The 27,982-nt window shown below is 47.3% G+C and overlaps 2 protein-coding genes across 2 annotated transcripts; both read right to left on the reverse strand.

Moving 5' to 3' along the window:
• Positions 1 to 1,885: 1,885 nt before the first annotated feature.
• On the reverse strand, positions 1,886 to 8,752 carry TYSND1 (trypsin like peroxisomal matrix peptidase 1). The gene is made up of 4 exons (XM_004769528.3): positions 7,414 to 8,752; positions 5,581 to 5,711; positions 4,159 to 4,344; positions 1,886 to 2,693 (listed from the first exon to the last, which is right to left on the reverse strand). Exons 1-4 carry the CDS (start codon positions 8,592 to 8,594, stop codon positions 2,476 to 2,478), a joined length of 1,716 nt encoding a protein of 571 aa, XP_004769585.2. The 5' UTR covers positions 8,595 to 8,752; the 3' UTR covers positions 1,886 to 2,475.
• Positions 8,753 to 10,914: 2,162 nt separating this feature from the next.
• Positions 10,915 to 27,490, reverse strand: SAR1A (secretion associated Ras related GTPase 1A). The gene is made up of 7 exons (XM_004769527.3): positions 27,362 to 27,490; positions 22,451 to 22,524; positions 22,205 to 22,324; positions 21,708 to 21,773; positions 17,790 to 17,893; positions 14,782 to 14,913; positions 10,915 to 13,226 (listed from the first exon to the last, which is right to left on the reverse strand). Exons 2-7 carry the CDS (start codon positions 22,506 to 22,508, stop codon positions 13,110 to 13,112), a joined length of 597 nt encoding a protein of 198 aa, XP_004769584.1. The 5' UTR covers positions 22,509 to 22,524; positions 27,362 to 27,490; the 3' UTR covers positions 10,915 to 13,109.
• Positions 27,491 to 27,982: the final 492 nt, after the last annotated feature.

The following is a 27,982-nucleotide window of genomic DNA, read 5'->3' on the forward strand; positions in this document are numbered from 1 at the left end:
ATTGTTTCAAAATAAAATTATTTTTTTTAAAAAAAGCAGCAGGAATTGGGGCACCTGGGTGGCTCAGTTGGTGAAGCATCTGCCTTGGGCTTGGGTCATGATCTCAGGGTCTTGGGATTGTGTCCTGCATCAGGCTCCCTGCTCAGAGGAGTCTGCTTCTCCCTCTCCCTCTGCTCCTCCTCAGGGCTCATACTCTTTCTTGCTCAAATAAATAAATAAAATCTTTTTTAAAAAAATATTTTATTTATTTGACAGACAGAAATCACAAGTAGGCAGAGAGGCAGGCAGAGAGAGAGGAGGAAGCAGGCCCCCTACTGAGTAGAGAGCCCGATGTGGGGCTCAATCCCAGGACCCTGGGATCATGACCCAAGCCGAAGGTAGAGGCTTTAACCCACTGAGCCACCCAGGGACCCCAAAATCTTAAAAAAAAAAAAAAAAAAAGTAGAAGAAAAAGCAGGACTAGATCTGTCTCTTTCCCCTCCACTCGCCAGTTGGAGAGGACATGGCAGAGGACTCTGCAGGACCAGAGGGAAGGAGCCTCAGTCCCTTGACCACCCCTGCACCAGAGCCCCTTCCCTTCCTGGCTGGTCCGGTCTGCTACTATTGACCCCACATAAACTTCTATTGTCTGAAGCCGCTGAGCTGGGGGAGGGGGGGGTCCTGCTTTATCCCGACTCATCTACTTACTCAACAGCCCACTGTACTTCTCCACTTGAGGTCCCACACACCCCGAGGAAACATCTTGCCCCCAAACTCATCAGCTGTATTACTGTCCTCATCAGAAATGCAGGCGCATCTTCCCTTTCTCTCTCGGCTTTGTCCTGGCTCCTGTCCCATCACTTGGTCTCCTCCATGCCCACCCGTCCTACTTCACCCATCTTCTCCCCGACCTGGCCCCGTGGAGCTGGTTCCCCAGCCCACCATCCTGCTCCTTTCCAATTCCCCTCCACTTAGCACTGCCCAGAACACACACGGCTCACACTTCCTTGTCCCAGCTCCTGCTGCTCTCCAACTGGAACACCCTGCCTGTGTCCAGGCCATCACGTGAAGACCTACTCTCCTTGCAGCCTTCAGCTCCTAAGACACCTTGAGGAGAACTTACCTGATCCCCTCTCCCTAAGGCCCTAGGACACAGCCCATCGCACTCATGGGCTGACACACCAGTCTCCCCAGAATGCCAAGCTCCTTGATACCCACTGGAAGGAATGTTCCCCTCCAACCCCCAGCTAAGTCAGCCCCCAGCCCTCATCCCCTGCTGCCACTACTTTACTATGGGGTTTCTCTCAAGCTAACTTTGGCTTCTGGACCATTCTGAAGCTGTGAAGAGGAGAACCACCATCACAGGAGTTTTCATTGTCCAGTTGGCACGCAACAGGCAGATGCTGGAAACGAAATATTCCCAGCGATTCTCTTGGCTTAGAATTAGTCCCACAGTCACCACCCACACAATGGCATTCAACCTGTCAATGACCTCACAGCCATTTCTTGAGGGGGGATACGTGCAGGACCCTGGATATGCAGTACATGTTCTTGACTTGGAAGGCTGGTCTTAGCTCCTGGGGGCTGCCATGGTCTCCTTCATACTTTGAACTTCCCAACCCACCCTCAGGGCCTAGTACAGGCCTGGATGCATCCTGGCTGCTCTGGGAGCCCTTACTGCCCAGCCAAGACCGCCACCTTCCGGGGGCTGCGAGCCCCGAACAGCGCTGCCTGGCACCATGGCCTGAGGCCAGGCCCATCTGGCATGAGAGTATCCCCCGAGCTCACAGCCCCGCCAAGAAAGCAGGACAGAAAAGGTGTATTTCTGTGCCTGGTGGTTTCCTCTTCCCAATTCAACTTTTGCAACAACGAAGAAGAAAAAAGAACCTGATATATAGAAGCAGAGTTTCTCCTAGACATCCTCTTTATTCCCAACCCTCAGAGAGACACATTCTATCCCCATGAGATCCCTGAGGCCCATTTTATGGGCGGGAAAGTAAAGGCACTGTGGTGGAGTGCCGCTGGAGGTCAGCGACACCCGACTTACGAAGACCCACGAATCCTAACCTTCAGGGACTCCACCTAGGGATGCAGCAGATCCAGAAAGACAGTCAGGGCCGGCCTCTCTGCCAAGGGTTTCTAAGTAACACCACTGCTCTGGCGGCCAGCAGCCATCAGGAGACAGGGAACAGATGCAAAGCCGGGGCTGGCCCTGCCCTCCGCTGGCCTCCATCTCTCAGGACCAGGGCTGTTACGTGCCCGCACGGGGCTCCCCAGAAGGAGAAATAACACAGCTAAGTCTAGTGCCGGTGGGCAGACTGAGGTGAGGGCTCAAAGGGGCACCCCGAAAAAGGCTGCCAGCTTGGAGACCCATGGGGTCTGGTCCCAATTCCAGAGCTGAACAAGGTTGGGAGGGTGCGCCCTGTCCGCATCCCAAGGCCGCTCCTCGCTGTGGTGTAAAACAGGGGCTCTTCTCTCCAGAGGCCTGACGCTGCCTCACAGCTTGCTCCGCGGGGCCTCGGTCAGGGGCTGCTGTAGCCGCCACACCACCTTCACGGGCTCCGTAGCACCGTCCAGCTGGCGGAGGCCGTCCAGGTCCCCCGTCTGCCTGTACCACCACAGGGCCGGCTGCAGCACCGAGACGGGAATGCTGAAGTTCAGGTGAGGATAGGTGGCCCCTGTGTTATTGTCCCTGGTGTTGCTGGCTACAATGCCTGTGGAAGGGTCAAAGAGGAAAGGGGGTGTGAGCCGTGGGACAGACGGATGGACATACGAATGGGAGCTGAGGCCCATCCCCAGCCTGGAGCCTTGCCACAATAGTACAGTCCCTGCCTGCCCCTCACCCAGCTTCTCAGGTCACTGCAAAAACGGTCCTCAGAACTAGGAAAGTCACCTTGGAGCAATGGTCATGACTGAAATACAAGACACGTTCAGATGTCGCCAGTGATTCCATGAGAGCTTTCTCTGCTCCCGGATGCAATCCAGTTCCCCGGCAGCCTCTGGCTCCTGTCTCTAGAGTCTTCTCCGATCTGCATCAGTTCCAGTCTTTCCCCACTGTTGGTGGCCTAGACGCTTAGAGGAGCACGGGTCAACTGTTCCACAGAAGGTCCCTCACACTGGGGTCACCCAGTGTTTCCTCACGGTAAGTATGAGGTCTGACGTGCTTGGGAATACCATCCCGCGCCCTTCTCCGGGCGACCCACTGGGAGATGGAGGATGTCTGTCGGCACGTCTGTGATGCTAGCTAACTTCCATCACTTGGCTAAGATGCTGTCTGCAGGCTGCTCTACAGTGGGCAACAGACTGTGGGCAAGTGCCTACGAAACTTGGGGGAAAAAGTGTTTCGCTGGGACACATAAAGGCTCAAGACAAAAAGAACCATCCGCACTTCAACACTGTGCTCTAACGTCAATCTGTTTCTCGCGGGGCTGTGAGGTAGGGATTCCACCAGTACTATGTGTTCCACAGCTGAAGAAGCAAGAGATTCCACTCCCGCTAGCTAGCACAGGGCGAGGTTCCTCATGACCTCAGAAGTAAGGGAAGGGGAAGCACCGCAGGGGTCCTGGTGCCGGCGTGCAGGTGGAGGGGTCCACATGTGCTCAGAGTTGGCTTTTTTTATTTTTAATGGATGGATTATTTTGGTTTTTATTACCAAAATTTTAAAATGGAAAGATTTAACAACCACATATTAAAAAAAGAAAAAAGGTCACAGTTGCTAGCGAATAGCTGCAGAATTGGGCCATATTAACCCCACAGTCCTGTGTCAGGAGGCCGTGGGGTGCTAGAGTGGGGTTCCGTTCACCCCTGCGTCACCCCTGACGTTCCATTCCCTGCTGTCTTCACTCCCGTACTCATTCACTTGAACTGTGACTCTTGGACTAATCCAATTCCTGAGTGTCACAGATCCAATGAGGTGTGGGACTTATCTGAGGTGACAGGGTGGCTTAGTGGCAGAGAAGGAACCGGTACTCAGATCTCTTCCCTCCCTGCTCAGCCTCTGTCCCTCTCCGCCCTCAAGCGCACAAGCGCCTGGCAACTTTGGCTCACTACCTCTTGGGCCTCAGGCCCACCAACGTCCCAGGCCAAGGGTGGCTCCCGGGGCAGGATGCCCAGCACTCACTAGATGGCACTGAGACTCCAGCAAGGACAAGGCTGGGAGAGGGCAAAGGGGATGCTTACCCAGGAGGTCTCCTGTGCGGGTGGAGAAGAGGGGTCCCCCGCTGGAGCCGCCATGCACGGCACAGGTGGTCTGGAGCATCACTGGTCTGCCGTCCACCCGCACCACAGCGGACAGGATGCCTGAGGTCACCGAGGGCCCACAAGCGTGGCCGAAGATGCCGAAGCCCACCACACTGACAGCTTCTCCTGCCCGGGGAGAAAGGAGGGCGAAGGCAGGGAGTCGCCTCTGCTCCCTGCCCTCTCCAAAGTCCCAAACCTGCCCTGCTGCTCAGATACTCCCGCCTCCAGGGAGTCGGCCCCAAGTCCCTATGGGAAGAAGCCAGGACATCCACTGAGCTCTCCGCACCTGCTCACCACTTGTTCCTGACATCAGGCTGTTCTGTGGCCCTCATGTCCCTGCTGGACCGGGGAGCTGCTTTTCAGGGTCCCTGGTACCCAGCCCTGTGCTCAATAAATGCTTGTGTGGGTGAAGCATCTGCCTTCAGCTCAGGTCATGATCCCGGGGTCGTGGGATCAAGCCCTCCATCAGGCTCCCTGCTCCATGGGGAGCCTGTTTCTCCTTCTCCCTGCCACTCTCCCTGCTTGTGATCTCTCTCTCTGACAAACAGATAAATAAAACCCTAAAAAAATAAATAAATAAATGTTTGTGACATTAATACCCATCTCCTCCTAAGAAGTCCCTTGGTTAAAAAAAAAAAAAAAAAAAGTGGTAATCGCTTCTCGGCCTTTTGGCTAAGATCAACTGAAAAAAAAAAGATGGTCATGACGATGACCATGAACCTGCCAGTAACTTCCTTTACCAAGTGCTCGTGCATGGCAAACGCAGCTAATTGCTTTACAGGCAACGTCTCACCCACACCTCACAGTGCCCAGAAGCAGGGAACATTATCCCCATTTTCCAGATGTGGAAACTGAGGCAGAGAATAAGGAGTTGCCTGTCCAAGGACACAGGGTTAGCAAGTGGCAGAGGAGATGCCCACTTGGAGACCTCAGGCACTCCCCAGGCAGTGTGCCACGCCACTGGGGCCTCAAAAGCAGAACAGCGCTCTGGCAGGCCTATGATGTTATAAGAGCCCCCAAGCTCAGCCCCTCCACAGGACACCGCTGCAGGGCCTCAGGGGGAAAAAAAAGGTGTGCCTTACCTTTCATGGGGACCCCACCACCCACCCCCAACACACACACCCCCACCGTGCCTAGGACCTGACGCATGCTGGGCACAAGCAGGGAAACCTCCAAGAGCAACCCAGCCAGAGTGCTCAAGGCAGGCTGACTTCATCCCAGACTCATGCCACTGTCATCATTCTGTCAGGGGCAAGGCAGGGAGCCCGCCTAGGGTACCGGGCCCCCGATCTAGAGGGTTCGAGTGCCCAGCACTTTGCTTCCTGAGGTCCGCCACAGACCATAGGGCACCCTGTCCTTTACCTTCTTGGAAATGCTCAGCCAGTACCGGCAGGGGTACATCGTGTAGGTCCTCCTCCAGGCTCACTAGTGCTATGTCATAGGGACAGGTCTCCTGGGTGGCAAACACCACATGTCCCCAGATTGTGGCACTCCTAGGAGCAAGGGAAACAAAGTGAGTGCTAGCTTTCTGACCCTTCAGCGCTGGGAGGAAGCAAGGGGATGAGTGTGACTCTATAAGTCATGGACTTGGGGGTTAACGGGTCTGGCGTCGGCCCTGACACGTGCCAGGCAGGCATCTCTGGGCACACCCCTCGGCCATCCTGGGATACTTCCAAACATAAGCTTCACACTTCTATGTAAGCTCCCTGCGTCTCACCATATTCCTAAGTCCTGACACCTGGACAGCGCTGTGGGCCAGCTCAGGTGTTAATGCTCTGGGCACCCCAATTCATTTAGTTCCCATCGAAGCCCTAAGAACCAGGCGCTGGTGTTACCGCCATTTGAAATGGCACATCTGAGGCCCAGAGAGGTTGAGTAACTTCCTCACGGTCACACAGTTAAGTGGCAGAAGCCAGGGCACACATTCCCAGTGTTTTCCTTCACGGTCTCATTGCAGGAAAATAATTCTGCCAGTTGGTGGGGCAGGCGCAGGATTTCAATGCTGTGTCCCCGTTTACATACATACATACACCCTAGCACATCTCCGCTCTCAGTGTGTCCCAGACTGTGTTCCAAGACTTTACAAGTCAACTCAGGGAGAGGCAGCATAGACTGGCTTGCCCGGGATCACAGAGGGGCCCCTGTCCTACACTGCAGTAAAAGCTTCCAGCAGACCCCATGGGCTCCCCAGAAACAAGTGTGTGTGTTGTCATGGGAGGCGGAGTGGACACCACTCCTGCTGGAAATCCTCATTACCCTCTTCCTTATAGCGCCATGGCTGTCCTGCCGGCTGCCGGGGGTTGAGGGGAGGGGTTAACCCTGGAAATTCAGTAGAGGGATTTGGAAAGGCCTGGGCTGCAAGGCTGGGCTAAGCCGGGTACAGAACCTCAGGCATTAACAAAAAGATGCAATAGTGCTCTGCTCTTGCCTAAGTCTGGCACCTGGGAAGTCCCAGAAACAGACCGCATCCTAGAAACTAAGCCAGGAAGCTAAGGCTGCTGTCCCTGCTACCAGGCAAAAGATAGGAAAGGCGGCCAAGGGCCCTTTCCCTGCAGAGATGGAAGTGACTGAAGTCCAAACCTGGCTGCCAGGATCATCCAAAGATTGTTCCAGTGCAACTGTGGGCTCCGCCCCAATCTCACATTCTAACTAGGTGTAACTCCACACATGTAATTTTTACCGGGATGGGAAGTTCTGCTTAAGATCTAAGATAGCGATCAAGTAAGATTAAGAGGCTCCTCTCCTGACCCCAGGAAGGCAGCATTCTGGGCCTCTGAGACCTCACCACCCCTCTCAGGGGAGACAGAACAGGGTGGGGAAGTCACCATCCAAGGAGCCTAGTGGTGTGTGGGAGCAAAGCTATGAGACAGCAGAGTTCAGAAGGAATTCAAGCTGGGAGAGGGTGCTCAGAGACGCCCTCCCAGCCAGGGATACTGAGACTCCGCCCTGCCCCCCCAATCCAGAGCTGCCTGACATTTTTTTTTGCTCAAGCCCCGCTCACCCCCTGCCAAGAAGGAGGCCCCGAACGCCCTACATTAAGGTTGTGAACGCCGAGGATGAGGGCAGGGCCTCAGGTCTCTGCCCGCGCTACGCCGTCAAAGCATCAGCATGACGCCAGAAGGCCTCCATTATCCTCAGAGTTACGATCCGAGACCCCCGGGGCGGGCAGAGTTGGGGCAACTTTGCGGGCCTTACTTAGGGGGCGTGGCGCGCACCAGGACCCTGGACGCCTCCCGAGGGGCCACATGTCGGCAGGTCACCACGAGGCGGGGCGCCACGGCCACTCCGGAGCCCCAGACGGTGCCGCACTCCACCAGCACGGCCGCAGCCGCCCACGGGGGGCCGGGGTCTCGGAGAGGCAGACCCCACGGCGCGCCCATCTCCTGCGGCAGGAGGGCGGCCAGGGCGCGGGGGCCTGGACCCAAGCGGCCGAGTGCGGCTCGGGCGGCGCGCAGGAGAGGGGCGGCAGCGCAGAGCAGCGTGAGGCCCACCCACTCGCGGGCTTTCCAGCAGAGGGGCGCGGCCACCAGCGCCACGAGCGTCCCCGCGGGCTGTGCCGCGAACACGCCGCCGCCCTCGGTGCCCGGCAGGCAGCGCGCGTCGGTGAGCAGCAGCGGGCCGGTGGCGTTGCTGAGCACGCCGCGGCTGAGCGTGTTGAGGAAGATGTCCGGGCAGAAGGCCCCGAACGGGGAGCCGCAGGCCAGCAGCGGCGCGCCCTTGGGCACGGCCCCGAGAGGCGCCACGGCCACGGCCGGCCCGCTCTCCTCCGCCGCCGCCGCCTCCTCCTCTTCCTCCGGCTCGGGCCGCACGCGCAGCAGCGCGAACCATCCCAGCGCTCTCAGCTGGTCCTCCTCCTCCTCCTCCGACACCTCGTCGTCCGGCGCCGCGTTCGCGAAGCGCCACTGCTCGGCCGCCTCGCCCCCGAAGAGGCGCGCGAAGTGGGCTCGGAAGGCCGGGCAGCTCAGCAGCAGTAGCAGCTCGGCGGGCCGCGGGGGCTGTATGAGCCGCCCGCGGGGTCGGGCCGGCGGGTCGGGCTCCGGGCCGGCGCATTGGGGCGTGCACAAGCCGGGACGGCCCCTCTCCGCGCGGCCTGCGGGGCTCGCGGCTGCCGGACCCCACTGCACGTGCAGGCGCAGGTCGTCATCGCAACTGTCGCTGGGCAGGAAGGAGGCGCCGGCCGCGGTCAAGGCCGCGCTCCCGGCCCGCAGGAAGGGGGTGAAGATGCCCCCGTGGCACAGCACCAGGTCCGGGCCGCGGCTCAGGATCACTCCGCTGCAGCTCCACGAGTCCGCCTCGGCCTGCCCAGCCCGGGAGGCGCTCACCACGCAACCCGCTTTCTCGGCCGCCCTCATGGAGGGCCCCCACTGCCGCGCCATGGCCTCCAGAACGATGCACACTGGGTTTCCAGAGGAACGACGGAGAGACAGAGATCCCCGGTCGGACCCCGCGCGGCTCCCACTCAGCGTCACCCAAAGGCCCAAGCGAGACCTGCAAACACGGACTCCAGCCTTCCTCGTCGGACCCGATTGGCTAAGCCCCAACTTGCCCGCCCCCATTGGCTGGGCTCGGGCCGGGCTCTGATTGGCTGCCCAGGCTGACCCCGTCCCTTTCCCCGCCCCCAACCCCCCCGCCCCCGACTCGTTGGTTCTGGGTGCCTGTGCCACCGAGGGGCCGGAGCAGTCCCGAGGATAAACTCTGGGAGAGTGGACGGCGTGTGGTTTTACCGAGAGACGGGGTTTGGGCAAGACAGAGTACCTTTGCTGTTCGTTGGGCTGCAAGAAAAAGAATAGAAATGAGGGCTGACGTGGCTAGACTTGTCCAGGCAGTGATAGGACCTGAGTATCCGCTCAGGTCTAAACCAGCGGCCTCTGGCCCCGGGCTTGATAAGCGCAAGGAAATCCTTGGCCCTTTGGCCGAATTAGTAATTTGAAATTACTAATTGAAATTGAAACGCAGCTCACAGGACTACATCTAGGAAGCTTTTGATGCCAAAGCCTGAGACAAAACGGGTGAAAACTGGGTTTGCGCAAAGTAAAATTGCCCTTTAAAACTATGAACAGTAACTGAAGTAAAAATTTTCAATTCTACCACCCTGTACTTTGCAGTGTGCACTTTCCCCATACATTTATAACCACCACCTAGGATGTTTCTAGGTTAGGGGCCCAACACACTTTCAGTAAAGGGCCAGAGCCTCAGTGAATAGCAGTTGGGGACCATAAACTCTCCAACGCCCAAGTCTGCAGTTGTAGTAGGCAAAACCTGAGGGACTGGATGGCTGTACTCCAGTAGAAGTTTCCTTATGGAAACTGAAATTTGAATTTTATGTCACAAGACAGCATTCTTTTATCGCCGCCCCTCCCCCACCACCACACACACACACACAGGTCAGGCAGCAGCCTGGAAGACTGTAGTGCATTATTTATGCACTTTGTTAAAAGATGATTCAATTACTACTTAAACTACATAATCTTTCTGCCTCAATTTCCGGATAAAACTAATGATGTTTTATCCAATAAGCCTGCTGGAGAAAGTTAAATGACCCATCATAGTATGAGGTGGGACTGAAATAAGCAGTCTTCCATAGCAGGCGTTTTCTTTCGGCTCTGTGACACTGAAGATGCCTCGATCACAGGAAAATCTAAACCCCAACCTCCTAGCAATTAAGAGTTCCTTTCTCTCTCGAGTCCGTTATTCTCCCTTAATGACGCTCAAGCCTCCAGCATGAACCATGATGCGTCAGGTTTTTCTGTTTACAGCACATTAAAAAGAGTCCCAAGTCACAGCCAGCAGCCAAGGTGAGACCCCTTGAGTGCTGGGTTCATTGACTCAGTCTGTACTTCTCATGTCCCACTCTAACTCAAACAACAGATATTATATATAAACATAGGACCCATGGCATCATTTTAGTAACAGGGACATTAGTTTCAATCACAAGATGCCTCTAACACTTTTTTTTTTAAATATTATATTTATTTATTCGACAGAGAAATCACAAGTAGGCAGAGAGGCAGGCAGAGAGACAGAGAGAGAGGAAAGCAGGCTCTCTGCTGAGCAGAGAGCCCTATGCGGGACTCAATCCCAGGACCCTGGGATCATGACCTGAGATGAAGGCAGCGGCTTAACCCACTGAGCCACCCAGGCGCCCCTGCCTCTAACACTTTTAATACTTGGTCAAAAAGAACCTGTTGCATTTTGCTTCCATTCTATTTGTCCCATTGCTTTAGTTTTAGAATCTCATTTGCGTTTTCTAAAAACAAAGTCCTACAAACCTGGTAAATGCACAAGCACACATTTCATTGCTTTCCCTGTTTTACCAAATGTAGCTCTCAACCGAATCCGATTTTGTATAAAATGGAGAATGGTAAACAGCTAAACTGGCCCCAGTCCTTACTAACGTGTTAATAGATTTTGCTAAAAAGAAGTACACCATCAGTCCTGGGATCACCAAATGTCTGAAGCCTCGAATGTACTAAGTTTATGACTTGCAATGAAATGTGTGAATTGGCCTAGCCCTTTTTTTTTTCTCCCAGTAGCAAAACTTGTCTCTCATAAGCTTTGTAAATATTTCTTTCCCTAAGTAGGAAACAACTTTTGCTTCGTCACCCCCACCACACAAACAACAAATGTCAAGGAACATTCAAAACCAGAACAAAGCCTTGCAAATAAATGAAAAAATAAATGGCACAAGAAATCAAGTCTGTTTTAACTTTTTATTAAAATGCTTAGGATACAGATTGACTTTCTTTTGTAAATGACTGTTTTAATTAACTTTTCCTGAAATAGGACACATATGCACTCTGATAAAACAGAATGAAAAGTCTCAATTCATGGGAGTTCCTGTACAAAGCTCTGATCCTCTCTGTTAAGAGCCAAGATCCTCACAGCAGCTTCTTTTGCAATCTTTTCATAGGAACAGTGTTTTCTGTGGAGTAGGAAATAGACAGATACCAGACTTTTCAATCCCCTCTTTCTCCAGTGGCCAAAGTAAACCACTTTCACAAAGAGCTGAGCTGTGTAGAATCCATAGTTTTCTAGCTTGCTACGAAGGGGTCAAGGACAAAGAGGAAAAAACAAAACCAAAAACAAGAAAACTAGCGCTGCAATCATACTTCTCAAGTCTCTGGATAAAGAAGTATGGGTTACCTTTAGCCAAAGGAAATTAAAATTATGTTAACTACCTAGTTCATTCACCATTAGCTACATTTGTTCAGTTAAGGCTTTCACCCTTTCCAAAACAAGTTTTGTTGCAATCCAGCTATGCTTGCTAACAGAGGAAAGGCACGCTCTTCCCAGATTTATCCTTTACTGAGCCTCTGCATTTGTACCTGGCAGTGAGAAAGTATCCTTTCCTAATAGGTCAGTACTGAAGACTGACAATGATAAGTCCATTAAAGAGTAACACTCCTACTCGCCCCTGGAATATTACCCACACTTCCCTACCCTCACATGAGACACCAAAATTCCACTGAATTTATTTCAAACCTTTGCATCATAATTTTGTTTTGAGGAAACTACTTGTAATCTCTCCTTAAAGAAAAATGAAGACACCCACCCATTTTAAGAGAGGGTCTAAGATCCTGAAAATCCAATTTTACACATGGCACTAAAAAAAAGGAATGCTATAAAAATGATCATCACACGACTGGGCATGCTGAGGCTTTTATACTGAGCTCTTAATGACAAGTGACACTGGCGCAGAAAGAACACCACTACACGAAGTCCTCAGTTTCCCCAGCTTATTTCTGGCATGGAGAAAGGCAATTTCATACCACAACCCCTCCCCCAAAAAGTAACCTAAAAAAGCGCTCATGAACATTCCCATAAAGAAGTCAAATCTTGCACATAAGAATTTTAAACCCCACTAAATAAATCTTTCCTGGATTCAAACAAATGCTACAAATGCCAGGTTTTTAAGTTCTCAATCACAGAATTAAAAGCCCTCCAACTGTAACTGCCCTATATGACTCACCTATCCCCAAAATGTTCTCCTAGACTCTGTGCAAAATTAACAGACACATGCCTGTAGTATAGGAGAACATGGGGGATGTTCTCTTTTGATGCAAAAGTCATTCTTTTTTATAACTGAAAATGAAAAAGGTGCTATGGAGAGATAAAAGCAAAGACTGCCTGAAATTTGAAGCTTTGTAAGTAATAATAAAATCACCACTCTGTACTGAACTCCTCCACAGCAAACCAACCATCTGCTGTACAAACCAGGTGAGGAATGACCCTGGCTGACCACAGTAGAAACCTGCTGCCGCCACCAGGCCGACCGGGCCCTCTCCTGCTCCTCTGTGCGCAAGGTTGGCGCCACCTACCACAAGGCCGTCAGAGAGCTGGGGAGCTTTGGCTCACTGACCTACTAACTCAACAGGACTAAGTTTACTCGACTGAGCTCTGGCCTCCAACATGTTTCATGTGCATAATTTCATGAAGAAGCTAAATGCCATTCACTAGACCAAAAAAAAAAAAAAAAAGAGAAAACTCTGGACCAAGTAAATTTTGAACTCAGAAAGTTAGGATACCAATGACATTAACAACACTTTCTTTAAAAAATAGAATCACTTTCTTTGAAATCAACCACAGTGGTGAGACGTGTTTTTCTTTTCAGGTGCCCCAGGATGGCACACAGCTTTACCCAGCAAATCCTGCCAACTTCCAAGTCCCAGGATGCTGAGCTGCACCAGCACGTGAGGCAGCATTACCTCCCGACAGTGTGGAGAAGAGCACATGTCACCACTGGGCGATGAGAGAGCTGACAGAGACTCTTGGCTTCTCAACGCCAGACATGGCTGAAGAGCTTTCCTTGTTCTATTAGAAAAGTTCATGAGGAAGCTGTGAATAGGATCAGTCCAGAGAAGGAAAACTCTTTTATTTTCACTGTCCAAACATCAGTCAATATACTGGGAAAGCCAGCGGAAGCCCTCGCCGTAGCCTTGCCTCTTGAGCACGCTGCACATGAACACTTCCATGGGGCGGGCGTTCAGCTCCTTCAGGGTCACATTCCCCTAAGAGAGGCAAAACCAAGAAAGGCCTGTTAGCATCCCCGTGGTGGAAAAGCTTGAAAGGGTGATCACAAATCACTCTCTTTGTTCCTCAAAAGCAAATGGAAGTAGGAATTACTTATAAAAATGGGGTCAAAGCCATATAGATTACCTTCCCTAGAGCGTCATGCTTTCAAGACAAAATAAGCAGCATAGTGAAGAGCCTTTACTTTGAACACACCAGCATCTGGCAAGTTACTGCAGCTAACCAAGAAAAAGGCCACTAGGACCCACAGAACCAGCATGTTCTTTGATGGAGAGAAGTCCAAGACTCTTGGAAATAAGGACATTCTTGAGGCACCTGGCTGGCTCAGCTGGTTCAGCACCACCAACTCTTGGTTTCGGCTCAGGTCATAATCGCAGGGTTGTGAGATCCAGCGCCATATAGGGCTCCTCATTTAGTGGGAGTTGGCTCAAGATTCTCCCTCCCTCCGCCCCTCCCCCTATCATAAATGCTCTCTCTCTCTCTCTCAAATAAATAAATAAAAAAAAAAAGGAAGGGTGCTTGGGTGACTCAGTGGATTAAGCATCTGCCTTCAGCTCAGGTCATGATCTCAGGATACTAGGATTGAGCCCCACTTGGGACTCCCTATTCAGCGGCCAATCTGCTTCTCCCTCTTCCTCTGTCCCTCCCCTTGCTCATGCTCTCTTTCTGTGCACTCTCTCTCAAATAAATAAACTTAAGGGGAAAAAAAAAGAACACTCTCATTAGCACAAACATTCAGAAATAAATTATATCAAGGAATTTAAGAATTCATGTTGTATAACACTCATGCAGAAGAGGGGAAATTAAATTAAAGTCAGTGTTTCTAGAAAGAAATAGCTAATCAAGAAGAGATAACACTTAGAAATAAGAAACCATAAAAAGAAAAAAGGTTATCAGAGATCTCAGAAAAGGAAAATTTTTAAAACTGATTATGCCAAAACTTCAAGCTGAAAAAACCAGAATTCCTGCTTAACTACTGCTGGTCTAGATTTTTTCTCTCAGAAGCACTGCAGCAAGCTCTCCTTCCAACTGGAAACAGCATATAACCTACTGATCTGGGAGACTCAGGTTCTATTCCTGGTTTTATCACTGACTTCCTACCTCGCTCAGCAAGAACACTGACGATAATCCAGTGCTAGGGTTTCAGTGTTTGGAAAGTGATCATGAATGACCACTCTTCTTCATAACCTGAAATCTCCAGTCAAAAATAAAACTGATTTCTGGTTACGGTGGCCTTCTTCAAAAAAGATTTCTCTGAATGAGATTTGAAAGAGAATCAGAAAATTCTTAAATTGGTAAGCCTAACTTTTCCTCCCAATTTCTTCATCCTCATATACCTGAGGAAAATTTCCTCAGACAATGGTGAAAGAACAGGCTCCTGCCTTCACAGTGACTACAAATCACCTATGGCAAAACCAATCCTAGGCCCGGTTAAACTTTTGAAAGACAAGTAAAATCCAGATAGTAAAACATTAATTTTTCAAACACTGTGAATTTCCTTAATAATATGTCCCCTGACGATTTTTCTCTTACCTTTCCTGTGGTCTGTCCATAAAGCCCAAATATCTCACGGAGTTTTTCTTCACTGATCGCATCTGTTCTGTCAATCTTGTTACCCAAGATCAGGATTGGCACATTGGATATTGTTTCATCAGTCATTAGCGCCTAAAGACAACATAAAGGAAGAACTAGGTGAGAATCTATGAATGCCCACTAGATCATGAAAACCACCAGACCATCACTTGTCTACAATGAATCAAATGTAAAGAGAAATATCTAATAGTCTTTATACCTGAGCGATGATCTAAAAATCCTGACATTATACAACATTCTTAATGTTACGTAGAAGCCCCTAAAAATTACCTTGACATTAGGTAAAAATCCCCTAACAGCTTCAAAACAATTGCAACTTAAGGCTGTGCCTATTTACAAGGCAGGAGAACTGCCTCAACCTTAACTCTGAGATAAATCACTCAACCACAGACCATCCTCGAGCTCTCCACTGAGCACGGTCCTAGAAGACTGAATGCTCTGGCTACAGAGTCTCAAGGAGGGCTACAGGAAGTCCCCGAGTGTACACTGAGTGCTCAGTGTGTGCAAAGCACTATCTCAGGCACTGAAAGGAGTACAAAAAGAAAGGTAAGACATATCCTTGGCCTCAAGAAATCCTCACTCTATGTTCATACATCTGTCAGCAAAGCAAAGCAAGTGTATGATTAAGTATCACAATGAACAGGGACAGAATACAAATACTAACAGACATTTGGGGAAATCAAATGGAAGGGAAAATGGTGGACTTAAGGAAAAGTCTTAGCAAAGTAGAGGACCCCAAACTAGGCTCTAAAAGAGGGGCAGGATTTGGATAGATGGAAAGGAGAAGGAAGAATATAAGCAATGGCTTTATGGTAGGAAAGAGTTCAGAAAGCCACATGGAGAATTGCCTGTCTTTGTATGTTGACGCACAGTAATAACAGAATGGGAAGGCATGATCAACATTACGGTGCCAGCCTAAGAAGTTAGCTGCAACAGATCCTGAAGACCCCCAATCCAGAAATTAACAGACAGTATCTGTGTGTAAGGGGTTGCCTGGGGGGCTCAGTCAGTTAAGCGTCTGCCTTCGGCTCAGGTCATGATCTCAGGGTTCTAGGACCAAGACCCACATCCAGCTCCCTGCTCAGCAAGAAGTCTATTTCTCCCTCTGCCCCTCCCACTCCCACTCTCCGGGGTGGGGGGGGGGGAATCTGTGCATTAAAAAAAACACAATGAATTCACACAAAGTATCTATGTGTGCTCAGGTAAGAGACAATGACCTAGCCTAAGATGACAGCACCCAAGGGACAGTGAGTGCAGCAGGCACTGTGAAGAAAGAAGTAAAGAGACTGATGTCTGGATGATAAGACAAGTAAGAGGGGCCTGAGCTGGCAGAGATTTCGAGCCTGGGAACCCAGTGCCCACTGACAGGAAAAGCTTGGAAAGGACAGTAGAGCTGAAGAGATAACGAGCAACATACTTCTGACCATCTTAGGTTCCCGGAAGTGTTAGACAAAATCAGAGTAAGGATGTCATTCGTTGATTAAATACTAACCAGATGCTACTCTATGTCTGATGCTTTGCTAAATGCAAGCGTTTCACAAAGAACAAAACTAGGTCCCTTCTAAGTTCACAATCTGATGAGGACACCTACAAGAGAACCAGTAAAGACCAGAGAAACTGATAAGGCCGCGAGTCTAAGTCCGAGAGGTCAGGGAAAGCTTCCTATAAGAGGTCAAGGCTGAACTCTGGGATCTCCTAAAGGACATTTTTTAATTTACCAGTTAAAGTGGGTGGGGGTCAGATGAGAAAGCCAGGCAGGGACATTTGTGCATAGTGAAGGAAGGACAAGTTGTTCTCTATGTTTGGAATGTAGTTCCAGGTAGGCAATAAAGAGAAAAGAAGCTGGAGAAATAAACAGAGGAAAGATCAGGAAAGACTTTATGTGCTATGCAAAAGACTTGTGGATTTTATCCAGAAGGTGATAGAATTCTATTAAAGAATATTAAATAGGCCAATGATATGTCTGAAAAAGTTCCTTCTAGCATTTTAGAACGTGGCAGGGTGGTAGTGAAATCTCTGGTCATTCACAGTACCTGGACCGCATGTCCAGGTAGATGGTCAGGAAGAGTTCCATTCTTCCCGGGAGACTGGAATTGGCAGGTAGGTAGGCAGCATTATGTATGAGGCTGGACCTCAAGAGAGGTTTAAACAAGAGAAATCCATAGGGGAGTCACTGGCAAGTATTAGCCAGAGAGAGCACACCAAAACCAAGAATGCAAATGGGAGCTCAAAGAAAGAGAGAATGCCAATGACAAGAGGTCAAGTAAGAGAAGGAATGCCCTATAAATGATTCTACAAGAGACCAGAGCTATAGATTCACAATAAATGGGGCACAGGTTCAAACGGCCAGGAACAAGAATGCAGAGAGACAGTTACAAATAAAATAAAAAGAAGAGGTGCAGGGTGACCCAGTAGGGATTAACAAAGACAACATGACAAGAACTGTGAAGCCTAGCAAATGCTATGTTGAGGAAGGAGAAAACCTGACGGTATCAAATGCTGCCCATGACCCAAACTGACGACTGAGAAGAGACTGTAAATGTCTGTGAAGTCATTCAGTGCGAGCGGGGCAGACACAGAGTGAGAACCCAGATTCAAACACATAAAGAACCCTTAATCTCTCTCTTTAGGATTCACTCTGAAACAGGGACCATCTATGGTATGTGAAGGGAAAACGCATTCACTATGCCAGGGCAAGAGGCACACTCTGGGGAGTGTAGGAGCAAATTGGACAAAGTCACCCTATGATAGATATAAACAAAGTTAACTTCCTCAAGTTCAAGCTGTTTCCTCAGGACACTGAAAAGCAAGGTCTTTGGATGTAAAACACATTCTTCCTATAACTAGGACTTTTATCAAATGGTAACTGGAATGCTGAAGTACTGGCACTACTGACCTGTATTCCTTAAAAGAAACAGAAGCCAAGAAAAGAAAAAATATAATCGTACATTTAGCTCAACTTTGGATTCCATGAGGCGAGGATGATCTGCACAGTCGACCAGAAAGACAATCCCATTAATTGCTGGGAGGTAATTTTTCCAAACGCGACGTGCTGGAAGACAAAGTTTGTAGTTGTGTTAATTTTTTTTTTTTTTTTAAGTATTTTGAAAAATGTATCTATTTTTTTGTCCTAAAATGGGCAAACCTTGGCTTGGTTTCAATAGCATTCAATTCCATATGGATTCTCCAAGTCCCAACCAGAATTAAATCAGAACAAGTACATATATATATACTCTGATATTCCATGAACCTGATTTTTTTCAGATTAAAAAATCAAGGTTTTCTGCCTGATTTTCAGAAAAACTGCAACATCTGGCAATCCCACACATACCTGCCCACATGTCACTGATCAGCTGGAACTAAGTCCCCCCTTAGATGAAATCTGGGCTCTTCATTTGGCAAAGTTTCCACCACTCCCTACTGTCTGAAACCCAGTCACTTTGACTCACCTTAAATGACCAACCTCACCCCTAAAACCAAATTCATCAAGATGCAAATTACCTGTTCAGACACCATTTAGTCCCAAGTTAGTTCCTAACTAACCAATGTGTACGTGTACTGACACACCCGCTCCATCCACACTCAGGAGATGGGGCCTGACAGGTGGTTGAAGTTCCCAGGCAATTACCTCAGTCTCCCATACTTAACCCAAGAGGCCTTATAAATTTTATTTATTTTTTTGTTTATGCCATGAAGTGATAATGGTTTGGGAAGCAATACTTTAATTATATTATCATTTCTAAGCCATTCATTTCTACTACTTTCACTGGGATGAGTAACAAAGCATATCCACATCAAATAGTTAATAACCGTTATCTCTAAAGAGTGTGATAGGGAGAGGCTAGGGAAACTTTCACTCTTTGCTTTCCATATTCATATGCTGAGTGTATATTCAATTTGTTATATGGAGCCAGAACTACTTTTTTTTTTTTTTAAAGTTATCTCTGTACCCAACCTGAGGCTTGAACTCACGACCCTAAGATCAAGAGTTGCATGCTCTTCTGACTGAACCAGTCAGGCACCCTAAGCCTGGCCTACTTTTATAAGTTAAAATTTATACGTTTTTTTTTTAAAGGAAATCTCCAAATATATACCATTTTAGTAATTTTTGTAAAATGGTGACTAAGTTATTAAGATAAAGTAATTTGTTAAATAAATTTTCCTCAAACAAAACAAAACTACACGTAACACATTCCTCCCCTTCTTAATCTATCAAAACTTGAAACCTAAATTTATCACACCGAATACCACCCTAAATCTCAGTTTAGGGGTCTAAAAACATCTTTCCTACATTCTCAAAGTGGTCTCAGTTCAGTTCTTACAACTGTATTACCCTGAATTTCAATTTGTAAGCAGTTACAAATCCTTTTGAAAGAAGCAAAAAAGCCACCATACACCCATTCCTACCCAAATGAAAACAATACAAGCTCATTACAGAAAAAAGGACACAAGATGATCTATAATCCTCCATCGAAACATACCTACTGCTAATATTTTTGTATATATTTGTTCAATCTTTTTTCTATACAAGTATTTTATGTGATTATGATCATACTACATATGATTTAGTGGGATATAAATATTAAGTGACTAAAATAAATGTAATTATGTCAATGAAATCGCTGACTACAAAATCATCTGGATCACTCCTTAGATTTTCAGTTAAAATTACTTGGCTCAAAAATGGGGAACCTGGGGGCGCCTGGGTGGCTCAGTGGGTTAAGCCTCTGCCTTCGGCTCAGGTCATGATCTCAGGGTCCTGGGATCGAGCCCAGCATCGGGCTCTCTGCTCAGCAGGAAGCCCGCTTCCTCCCTCTCTCTCTGCCTGCCTCTCTGCCTACTTGTGATCTCTGTCAAATAGATTAAATTAATCTTTTTTTTTTTTTTTTTTTTTAAAGATTTTATTTATTTATTTGACAGAGAGAGATTACAAGTAGGCAGAGAGGCAGGCAGAGGGAGAGAGGAGGAAGCAGGCTCCCTGCTGAGCAGAGAGCCTGATGCGGGACTCGATCCCAGGACCTTGAGATCATGACCTGAGCCGAAGGCAGCGGCTTAACCCACTGAGCCACCCAGGCGCCCCTTAAATTAATCTTTAAAAAAAAAAAAAAAATGGGGCACCTGGGTGGCTCAGTGGGTTAAAGCCTCTGCCTTCGGCTCAGGTCATGATCCCAAGGTCCTGGGATGGAGCCCGGCATCGGGCTCTCTTCTCCGCAGGGAGCCTGCTCCCCTCGCCCCTCTCTCTGCCTTCCTCTCTGCCTACTTGTGATCTCTTTCTCTCTCTGTGACATAAATAAATAAAAGTTAAGGGGCACCTGGGTGGCTCAGTGGGTTAAAGCCTCTGCCTTCGGCTCAGGTCATGATCCCAGGGTCCTGGGATCAAGCCCCACATCGGGCTTTCTGCTTGGCTGGGAGCCTGCTTCCCCCACTCTCTCTCTGCCTGCCTCTCTGCCTACTTGTGATCTCTGTCTGTCAAATAAATAAATAAAATATTTAAAAATAAATAAATAAATAAAATTTTAAAAATAATTACTTGGCTAAAAAATTAAAATTACCAATATTCTATTCTTTTAACTATGCTTTTAAAAAGCTATATTTAATTCAACCTAATACAATGAATGCTCCAAAAGGAAACTTCTCAACTCAATTTAATAACAAATGAATAAATCTGACAGAATTTCAATATTTTTCCTACTTTGCAGAATATTTATTCCCACATCTTAAATGTTTGACTCCTAAGCCTAAAGTCTTGCCAAATGAAAAGTAAGTGTCCATCAGAAAAAGTTGCTCTGGTCTACATATCTCCAAAACCCACACAAGATACCTGATAGGAATCTAGGAACCAAATAGACATGGCCTGCATAAGGCAAAAGGTACTACAAAAACAGTAAGGTAGAAGGAAATGTTCTACCAACCGCCCCATATGGACAGAGTATACTAAATAGATGAGAGTGGTCACAAGTATATCCCTGTTAGCAGCGCCTGGGTGGCTCAGTCAGTTATACCTCTGCCTTCGGCTCAGGTCATGATCCCAGGATCCTGGGATCTGGCCCCAAATCCAGCTCCCTGCTCAGTGGAAGCCTGCTTCTCCTTCTCCCACTCTCCCTGCTTATGTTCCCTCTCTCACTGTCTCTGTCATATAAATAAATAAAATCTTTAAAAAAAAAAAAAAACCAAAAGTATATATCCCTGTTATTTTTAACTTTTTTTTTTTAAGATTTTATTTATTTATTTGACAGAGATCACAAGTAGGCAGAGAGGCAGGCAGAGAGAGAGGAAGGGAAGCAGGCTCCCCGCTGAGCAGAGAGCCCGACGTAGGGCTCAATCCCAGGACCCTGGGATCATGACCTGAGCTGAAGGCAGAGGCTTTAACCCACTGAGCCACCCAGGCACCCCTCCCTGTTATTATTTTTGCAACTTTTGACAAATTTGAAATTACTTACAAATAATAACAATTTTCTACATACTTACACTCCATTGAATAAAGGATATAAAAGAGACATGATTAAATTTGATATTGTACTAGATCTTGCTCAAGAGGAAAAATGCTATAAAGGAGATTATGAAGACAACTGACAAGAAGAGAAATATACACTACATAGTAGATAAAATAACACTTCCTAGGTTTGATAACTTACTATGTGTTACACAGAGATTAATAAATTAGAGCAAAAGGTATAAAGGAGTAGAGTTCTCTATATGCAATTTTTGGTAAGTCTGAAAGTACTTAACAATTTTAAGTAATAAGAGCTCAATCATAATTTAATCATATTTTAAAAAGGAAAAAATGTCACACTGCTTAAAAAAAAAAAGAGGGAATAAAAAGAACCATAAGTTAACAGCATTCTTCCATTCTTCCATTCTCTTACCTTGCTCATGCCCACCAAGATCAAAAGTTGTAAACGTCATTCCAGCAATTGTCAGCTCTTCTGATGCTGAAAATTGTCAAAACAGAAAAAAGACATAAACTCCTCCATCCAACAAGGCCCAGCTCCCAGTACTGTAAGCCAATACAAATGCAAAACTTAATGAAGCTTTTACCTTGGAAAGAAAAGGATACAAGGATGAAAACATTCTTAAATTATTCTAAAAAGCCAAGTTTCTTTTTCTCCAAAGTCTGTCTGCTGCTTCTTAGTAGATATGGGAGATGTGTCCCCTTAGAGAACTAGTGAGAACTGATACTGAGAGTCCCAGAGGGTTAGGTTTAGGGATATGTGACCTGAGTGTCCTACAAGGAATTTTTTTTCAAGTGAGTTGTCTTTTGAAACCTCAGTTAATACAAGAAATGAGTCAACTGGGGATTCATCCTTAAACCATGAAAATGACCTTCAAGCATCAAAAGGTCACCTGGTATTTTCAAACCTACTCGGATGTAATGTTGGAACATGTTGGCCCAATCGGTCATCTTTGAGCATGTGTAGAAGAGTGGTTTTGCCTGCATTGTCCAAACCCAAAAATACAAGTTTTCCAGATTTCTTGTAGAGTCCTAAAAAAGAAAAAAAAAAATTAACATAATTTTGCTTTCTACTTACCAAAGGCTGTTTGTGTTAGATCGTTGGACGAAATGTACAAAGTTTGAAACCTATAATATATTTCAAGGAAATGGTTTTACCTAGGAACTGGAGCACACTGCTGAAGCCATTGTAGATCCACTCAAAGATGAAAGACATTATTAATGCTTACTACCTGTATAAAATATGAAAGCAGCAAACATTAGCTTTCTGAATGCTAGTATAGTTTCAGAGAAGTTAACTCTTATTCTGTAGCTCTGATGCATGTTTATTGTCCCATGTTTTCAGGCATAAGATAATAAAGATTTTGCACCCTGGAGGGAAGTCTCTGGGGTCCTCAGATCTGTACAAAATCCTGGTTTTCTGTCAGTTTTCAATCTATGATACTCCGAGGGCTAGGAGTTAAAGATACACTTTCAGGGCGCCTGGGTGGCTCAGTTGGTTAAACAACTGCCTTCGGCTCAGGTCATGATCCTGGAGTCCTAGAATTGAGTCCCGCATCAGGCTCCCTGCTGGGCAGGGAGCCTGCTTCTCCCTCTGACCTTTCCTCTCTCATTCTCTCTCTCTCTCAAATAAATAAAAATAAAATCTTTAAAAAAATTTTTTTTAAATACACTTTCATCTTTTACTGTGTAACTTTCTCCTCCAGGCAGCTGCTCATTCACATTCCCTAGATACACCACAGCTATTACCAATTAGTAAAACCTCTAGGAAATGAATCCTATCAATAATCTAGATCAGGGGCGCCTGGGTGGCTCAGTGGTTAAAGCCTCTGCCTTTGGCTCAGGGCATGATCCCAGGGTCCTGGGATCAAGCCCCACATCGGGCTCTCTGCTCTGCAGGGAACCTGCTTCCTCCTTACTCTGCCTGCCTCTCTGCCTACTTGTGATTTCTCTCTGTCAAATAAATAAAATTTTAAAAAAAAGAAAAAAAAAATAATCTAGATCAAAACATCACATCGATACACTAAACAGAAAATAAGAATGAAAAGCGTATTAATCCTTCCTTGTAAACAGCTCTAAAACACGGTTACCAAAATCCCAATGGCTGACATGATTTGCCCTGCCCCACTTACCAATGACAATTCTTTTTTTTAAAGATTTATTTATTTGAGAAAGAAAGAGAGCTTGTGGGAAGTGAGGAGGGGCAGAGACAGAGAGAATCTCAAGTAGACAACCCAATAAGCAAGGAGCCCTGAGCTCATGACGTTGAGCTGAACCAAAAGTTGAAATCTTAATCAACTGAGCCACCAAGGCGCCCCACCAATACCCTTTCTTAAACAATATTTATTTAACCCCTCTTGCAGATTTGTGCCTCAACTTATAAAAAGATATGATATCACTATTTTGGAGAGACATTAAGAAATAAGATAATCTTTTCATAATATGAGTAACCAAGACATAATTACCATTTTACAAACAGTGATTTTCTTAAAATAAGAGTACTTATTTAGGGCATAGAAATAGGTTCCTAGCCAAGTACACACCCTAATTAGTACTAATAGTAGGACCACTTTTCATACTGTTTTCCATAAGCCTAAACAAAACAAAAGATCACCCAAAGCTACTAGAAAGTCTACACACACTGGTAATGAGCAAGAGGACCTCTGAAAGAAGTTAAGAAGGGAAGATCTAAAGCCAGTGCTAGTGTCAAAGTTTCTGAGGTTCAGCATTTCCTGTCACTGAACTTTTGCCTCAGTATCTCAGATTTAATGCAGAAAAAAAAAAAAGAAGAAGAAGAAGAAGAATCCCCCACTTTCACTCCTCTTTATCAGCAAGAGCATATCAACACAAGGCTATGGTAGATGTGACCAACTGTTATCAAATGCAACTTTCATGAACTTTTGTTTCTTTTACTAGTGACCTTAACAGGGTTATCCACAAAAACCCACCCATATTCTTCCCTCAAAGAATGCTACACTGGGTGCCTGGGTGGCTCAGTAAGAGGAACTGTGACTCTTGATCTTGGGATTGTAAGTTTGAGCCCCAAATTAAGGGTAGAAACTACTTAAAAAAACTAAATGTGAATATATATATATATATATATATATACACACACACATGCACATATATAGACACACATATACTTAATATACATATACATATATATGTGTGTGTGTATATCATTCTTTTTTTCTGTCCAGTGACTGAGTTGGTTTTTTTGTTTGTTTTTTTTTTAATCAGGCCTGGGCACCTGGTGGCTCTGGGCACCTGGTGGCTCAGTCTGCTAAGCGGTTAAACAACTGCCTTCATGGTTCAGGTCATGACTCCCGGATCCTGGGATCCAGTCTTGCACTGGGCTCCCTGTTCAGTGGAGAGTCTACTTCTCCCTCTGCTGCCCATGCCCCATCCCCCAGCTTATGCTCGCTCCCTCCCTCTCTCAAATAAATAAATAAAATCTTTTAAAAAAAATCAGGTCTGACTATAAACTTTAGGGGCTTCCTAATGCTTGTTTTCTATGGCTCTTATCATGGAAAGCCAAATGAGGCTTGGGAGTTTGGGTGAGAGCAGAGGCTAAGACAAAAGCTTTTGCAAAAAAAAAAAAAAAAAGAGAGAGAAAAAAAAATACTAACTGTGGGGTTTTTTTGCCCTTTTCAGTAACATTAAAATATATTTTGGCAGGGTGCCTAGTGGCTCAGTTGGTTAAGCATCTGCCTCTGGCTTGGGTCAGGATCCTGGGGTCCTAGGATTGAGCCCCACGTCAGGCTCCCTGCTCAGCAATGAATCTGTTTCTCCCTCTCCCTCTGCCATTCCCCCTGCTTATGCTCTCTCTCTCTCAAATAAATAAAATTTTAAAATATGTATATTAATATTAATATATATTACATATATTTGGGGAGGACAGGGACCAAATTTAGCATGTTAAATAATTTGTCTGATAACTTAGTCGGCACTTTAAGAAGTTTAATGACTTAAATACACCAACAAAGCTCCTGTTTTTAAGTTTCCACTGTAGGTAAGTAAAAGAACAATGTGCCTCTTCTCTGCAATTCCCCCGAACCAGTCATCTCTCCCTTCTACTTTTCTCACTCTACAACCTGGAGAAGTGAGGCTCACCTTTACAGAGAACCTCTCTTTAAGATCCCTCCCACTCTGATCACTCCTTTAAAACCCACTGTTACATATTCTTTTGTACACACAGGGTTGCAGTCAACACTTCTACAGACTCTTTGTAAAGTTTTACCATATCATTTTAGAATTCTTCCAAACTCAATGAATTCTCCAAAGGTGACAATGGGAAAACCCCCACGTAAGGAATTTTATCATGGTAACTGAATTAGTTCGATTTTCCAATTTATCTTCCCTTGACATTCCTGCTTTAATTAAAGGTCCCTCCAAAATGATCGATGGAAAAGTGCTTGAAGAAACTCTTCAGGTGATGTTAAAAAAATAATAAAAACCATTACTGGACCCAAAGTGTTGTACTGTATTGTTGTACTTTATTTCCATAGTTAAGTAAATGGCTTTGATGGTTCCTCCGTCCTTGCAATCTTAGGGTTTGTAACCCTCGTGAGCAGTTCTACAGTTTTATACAGTGCCTGCACATATATCTCATTTCGACCTCACACAAATCCTACTGGGCAGGGGTCCTTAGCCTTCGATAACAAGACAAGGACGCGGACACTCCTAGGACAGCTGGCTGAACCAAAACTGCTCAGCTAAAGAAGTCTAAGTGCCAAAACTTCAACCTTCCTTTTAAAATGCCAAAGCTAAAGCTCTTCCTGTTAATATTACATAAAATTCATTCAAAATCACAAAATTGCTTTTTAAGAAACATAAAACTTCCTTAACCTACCTGCTAAACAGATGATAATCTTTCTAAGTTTCCTTCCTTACAATTTATCACACCTTCTGAATGCTATTTTAATAACTAGCATTCTATTTATCTCCTACTCTTGATCCACTCTACCACCTTATGGCATCTTGTGGCCAAAATTTAAGAACTCTAAACTACCAGCAAAGCACTGCCAATGTACCCCAAACTAAAATTTGCCAATTTCAGGACTCACATGAGAATGAAGTAAATAAAAAAGAAGAGCACTAGCCAATGCTGACCATTAGCCAATAATGTATGCATTACGCTCTCTATATACTCATTATTTCTTAGGCATACTCTTTACAACTTGGAGACACCATTCCTGACAGATCTGGGAGAGCAGGCTGTTGGTTCTTAGCTAAGAAACCAAGCTTAGCTGCAGCATAAATACCAAAGGTCAAGCCCCCAGGCAAAGCACCACAGGTCCTTTGTCACGACCTAAGCAGATGGGTCGAGGTAAAGAGAAAAGACAAGAGCAGGGGAGATTAGTAACCGAGACAATTTAGTGCCAGCCCTCACAAGTGCACTCCCGGCCTCTACGATAGAATCATGAAGAAAACACTAATCTATACAAAATGCACTCGAAGGAATTTTTCCAGGCACTGAAAAGAGGAAGGAAAAGAGGAAGGTGGAAGAAAAAAATACAGGGTTCGAGGCCCAGGGCATCAGACGATAACAGAGCTGAAAGTCGGGAAGGGGGGTGCGCACAGGTCTGGGAGTCAGGAGATCCGGTTCGAGCGCTCCTCTCGTTATCTGTGGGGCCTTGGCCAATTCAGTGCCTCCCGAGCCTTATTATTCCCCCACACCAAGGACTGTCATCAAGGACCCCCACCAGCCCGACCCAGGGCTGTGAGGCTCCTCCGAGACGGGATGTGAAACCGTTTCGCAAACCTGAGCGCACAGTATAGACAAGAAAACTGTTATCCCGCCCCAGCAGCTGCGGGACCCCGAAAGGAATGCAGATCGACCCGACACCCCAAGGGCTGTCAGGAAACGCAGCAGACCGGCCAAGTCGGCCCGTCCCCACCCAGAACCAGCCCCGCGGCCCCACAGAACCGCCTGCGTGTCACTTCCCCCCCCCCCTCCACACACACAGCAACCCCGCCTGAGCCGGCCTCCGCCCTGACCCTCCCCGCCGTCCGCCCCAGCCCCTCGCGTCCCTCGGCTCCTTCCTTCGCAGCAGCCCCCCCACTCACGGCCAAGGGGGCTCCTCCGGCGGCGGCGGGCGGCTTCGACCCTCCCTCACAGCACACAGCCCAGCAGCACCCGGGACCGCCAGCTATTCGCCGGATATACGTAACACCCCCTCCCCCGGGACTTCCGGCAGCGTAATTGCCCCCCGCCCCCTCGTAGCGTCACGGCGCTCAGACACGCCGGGACCTCCTACCGATGACTCGGGCGCGGAGGGGCGGGCCTGAGGCGTGCAGAGCGATCCCGGGGACGGGCCACGTTTGACTCCGCCTCCCACCGTCCGGAGGGGCGGGGCGCGCGAGACGTGGCAGGGCTGCGGCTCCCGGGGCGGAGCAGGAGGCTGGAGTCTCGAGTGCTCCCAGACGCGCTGGATCTCTGCTTCTAGTCCGACTGCCGTCGCAGACGGTCGGGCCAAATCGGGAGAAGCGACAAGTGGCTAGGTAGGTTCTCAGAGCGAAGAGTTGCCCCCACAGCCCTCGACATAGGGTGCATCCCAGAAAGCCTTTGCTTTCAGTCACCGTTTTCTGCGACAGCCTGTGTTTTGGAAGAACAGCTAATATTCATTGAGCCCTTAGGTTCCTCGCAGTGCACTGAGTACTTGGCATGCATGCCCCCAGTATTTGACC

This window comes from Mustela putorius, unplaced genomic scaffold (genome assembly GCF_011764305.1).
Source record: "Mustela putorius furo isolate JIRA1106 unplaced genomic scaffold, ASM1176430v1.1 tig00000698_pilon_pilon_pilon, whole genome shotgun sequence".
NCBI lineage: Eukaryota > Metazoa > Chordata > Mammalia > Carnivora > Mustelidae > Mustela > Mustela putorius.